The sequence below is a fragment of the Apaloderma vittatum genome, unplaced genomic scaffold (genome assembly GCF_000703405.1).
Source record: "Apaloderma vittatum isolate BGI_N311 unplaced genomic scaffold, ASM70340v1 scaffold18471, whole genome shotgun sequence".
NCBI lineage: Eukaryota > Metazoa > Chordata > Aves > Trogoniformes > Trogonidae > Apaloderma > Apaloderma vittatum.
The window spans coordinates 1,797-4,370 of NW_009699829.1; the positions used below are offsets into that span (position 1 = coordinate 1,797).

Sequence of the window (2,574 nt, forward strand, 5' to 3'; positions counted from 1 at the left end):
ACAGGATTCGCAGACAGACTATTTAATCTTGTAAGGGGATTATGTGATGTAGTGCTTACAGTCACAAGAGACTGAACTCCTTAACTTGGGGAGCCCTTTCCAGTTCTCTGTTTCACTTAATGAAGTTGTAATGGGTAGGACATCAGGAGAATTGGAATTTGACTTTGCGCGTTATCCTTGTGCAAGATGCTACTTCATATGTATTTTTAAGGCCAATGCTATTTTTAGAATGTTATAATTAAAAATTACTTTGGATTTTATTTATTTGTTGCAGGCTTCTGACATCGTTAGGAACAGCATTTGAGATGACTTCAGTGGAGAAGATTGAGGAGCAGCTCGCTAGCCTGCGCATAGCGAAACGCTCTGCGCTGAGTGAGGAGCCTGCTTACCTGCTGGATATAGACGTTTCCAGACCTGCTCAATCGGAAAGCAGCCGCTTTGTGGCAGTTTCATGTTCCAATAAGTCGGTCAGGGTGTATAACAGGGAAACGTTAAACTTGCTGCGGGAGTACAGTAGCCATCCTGGAACACTTCACGGAGTCAGATTTGCACACGCGTGTGACAGCGTAGTGTTTTCCGCGTGCAGCAACGGTACAGTAAAATGTTGGGATGTTCGTTTAGCAACTCAGAAAGCTGTGCAGGTATTTAGTGGCTATCCTGCCAACGTTTTCATTGCTTTTGACATCAACTGCACTGATCTCATAATTTGTGCTGGAACAGAAAAAGTTGAAAAGGACGCATTTCTGGTGTTTTGGGATGCAAGAGGCGTTACAAACTGTGCCGGTGCAACTAAAGAGCCCTTGGGAGTTTATTCTGAAAGTCACAACGATGATATCACTAAAATTTGTTTTCATCCTAGCAAACGCAATTTGATAGTTTCTGGGTCAACTGATGGATTGGTTAATGTGTTCGACATTAACAAGGATAATGAAGATGATGCTTTGATATCAACTTGCAATTCAGATTCATCAGTGAGTTTTATTGGCTGGTCTGGGAAGGATTACAAACAGGTCTACTGTGTGACACACGATGAGGGATTTTGTTGGTGGGACATTGCTCAGTTAGATACCGAGGAATCAATTACACTGTTGCGTGTTCTGGATGTCAGAGACTCGGTCTGCGTTGAAAACGATGGCTTGAATTACCTGATAGGTGGCTTGTACCACGAGAAGGCAGACAAGCTCTTTCTCCTCGGGGGAACATCTGCAGGAAACATTCACCTCGTGAGCTGCAGCACCGACGGCCTGAGCCCGGTGGGAACCCTTCGTGGAGGACACTCCACCACCGTCCGCTCCTTCTGCTGGAACCTGGCGGATGAGTCTCTGCTGACGGGTGGAGAGGATGCTCAGCTGTTGCTATGGAAACCCAGAGCTGTAGAAAGTTCCCTTGGAAAGAAAGCCTCTATGAAGATGGCTTCTTCGGTGCAGAAGAGAGTAAGAGTTCACAACACCAGCTCCCTCAAAAGCAGGAGAAAGTGAAATTCTGGAAGCGGGAATCTCTGCTGTGTAGAGTGTTCCTGGTGTTTAATCTTGCGGACAGTACTTGGCCGTGCTTTATTTGGAGGTATTCCACAGAAAGAATGATGATGCTTCAATTTTACCTGGGACTGTATTTCAGTCATCAGAAGAATGCCTTTGTTTTGTTGTGTTGGGTTTTTTTAAGTTGCTAATATTAATCAGGAAAGAGTAAATGTTTGCTCTCAAGTTCTTAAAGAATAGATCTTAAATAATTTTATATAAAAATGGCTCTGTGGTTGTTTAATGTCCCAGACAACATTTTTAATGTGTAATATAGGCCCTTGGCTTGCATAATTTGTTACCTTCCCGCTGAAATTCCCTGGCATGTTTTAAAAGCTTTTGTATTTCATGCTGTGTTTTGCTTTCTTTACAGAGAACTTAATGAAATTGCTCAATATATTAAAAGATTTTATGTCACATCTTAATGCCTGAGGGAATTACTGCTCGATGAAAGGGAAAATAAGTCCTGTTTTGCATTGTCATGTCACTGATTTATTACAAGCTCATAAAGAAGCACTCGATAGAGCCATATTTTTTCTAGCAACTACATGGATGTATTCAACTGAGCAGGAACACATGATTCCAAGCACCTAATTTTTAAGTGTATGAGACCTGTTAAACTGACATTATTTAGGGCATATTTCCTGCTTGAAAATATCCAAGAATCTTGCAGGCAACTTGGTTCTCTCCTGGTAAGTGCATCTTGGGGGGTGTACCTGGAAGACTGGAGAGGTCTGCAGTGGGTTAAAGAAACTGATGGGTGTAATTGCACCAGTGGTGCTGAAAACCCCGAATCTTGCATTTGAAATCACAGAGTATTGCGTGCTAAATGGGAATGTTAAAAAAAAAACAACAAAAACCAGTGCCTTCTAAGAATGTAGTTACAGAGTAACAAACGAATATGAGGAGACTTTAACAAAACCTTTTAGAGGTCGGTGTGTGTCCTTTAAAAAATGTTTCTCTCCCAAGAGAGGCTTCATGCTTGGGCATCTCCCAAGGACAGCTTCGTTTCAGTATTCCCTCAAATATCTGTTAAGTGGTGCAAAATGTGCCCTGT

The 2,574-nt window shown here is 42.2% G+C and overlaps 1 protein-coding gene across 1 annotated transcript; it reads left to right on the top strand.

The window, feature by feature from the left end:
- Positions 1-305: 305 nt before the first annotated feature.
- Positions 306-1,478, top strand: WDR89 (WD repeat domain 89). The gene has a single exon (XM_009878561.1). It carries the CDS (start codon positions 306-308, stop codon positions 1,476-1,478), a length of 1,173 nt encoding a protein of 390 aa, XP_009876863.1.
- Positions 1,479-2,574: the final 1,096 nt, after the last annotated feature.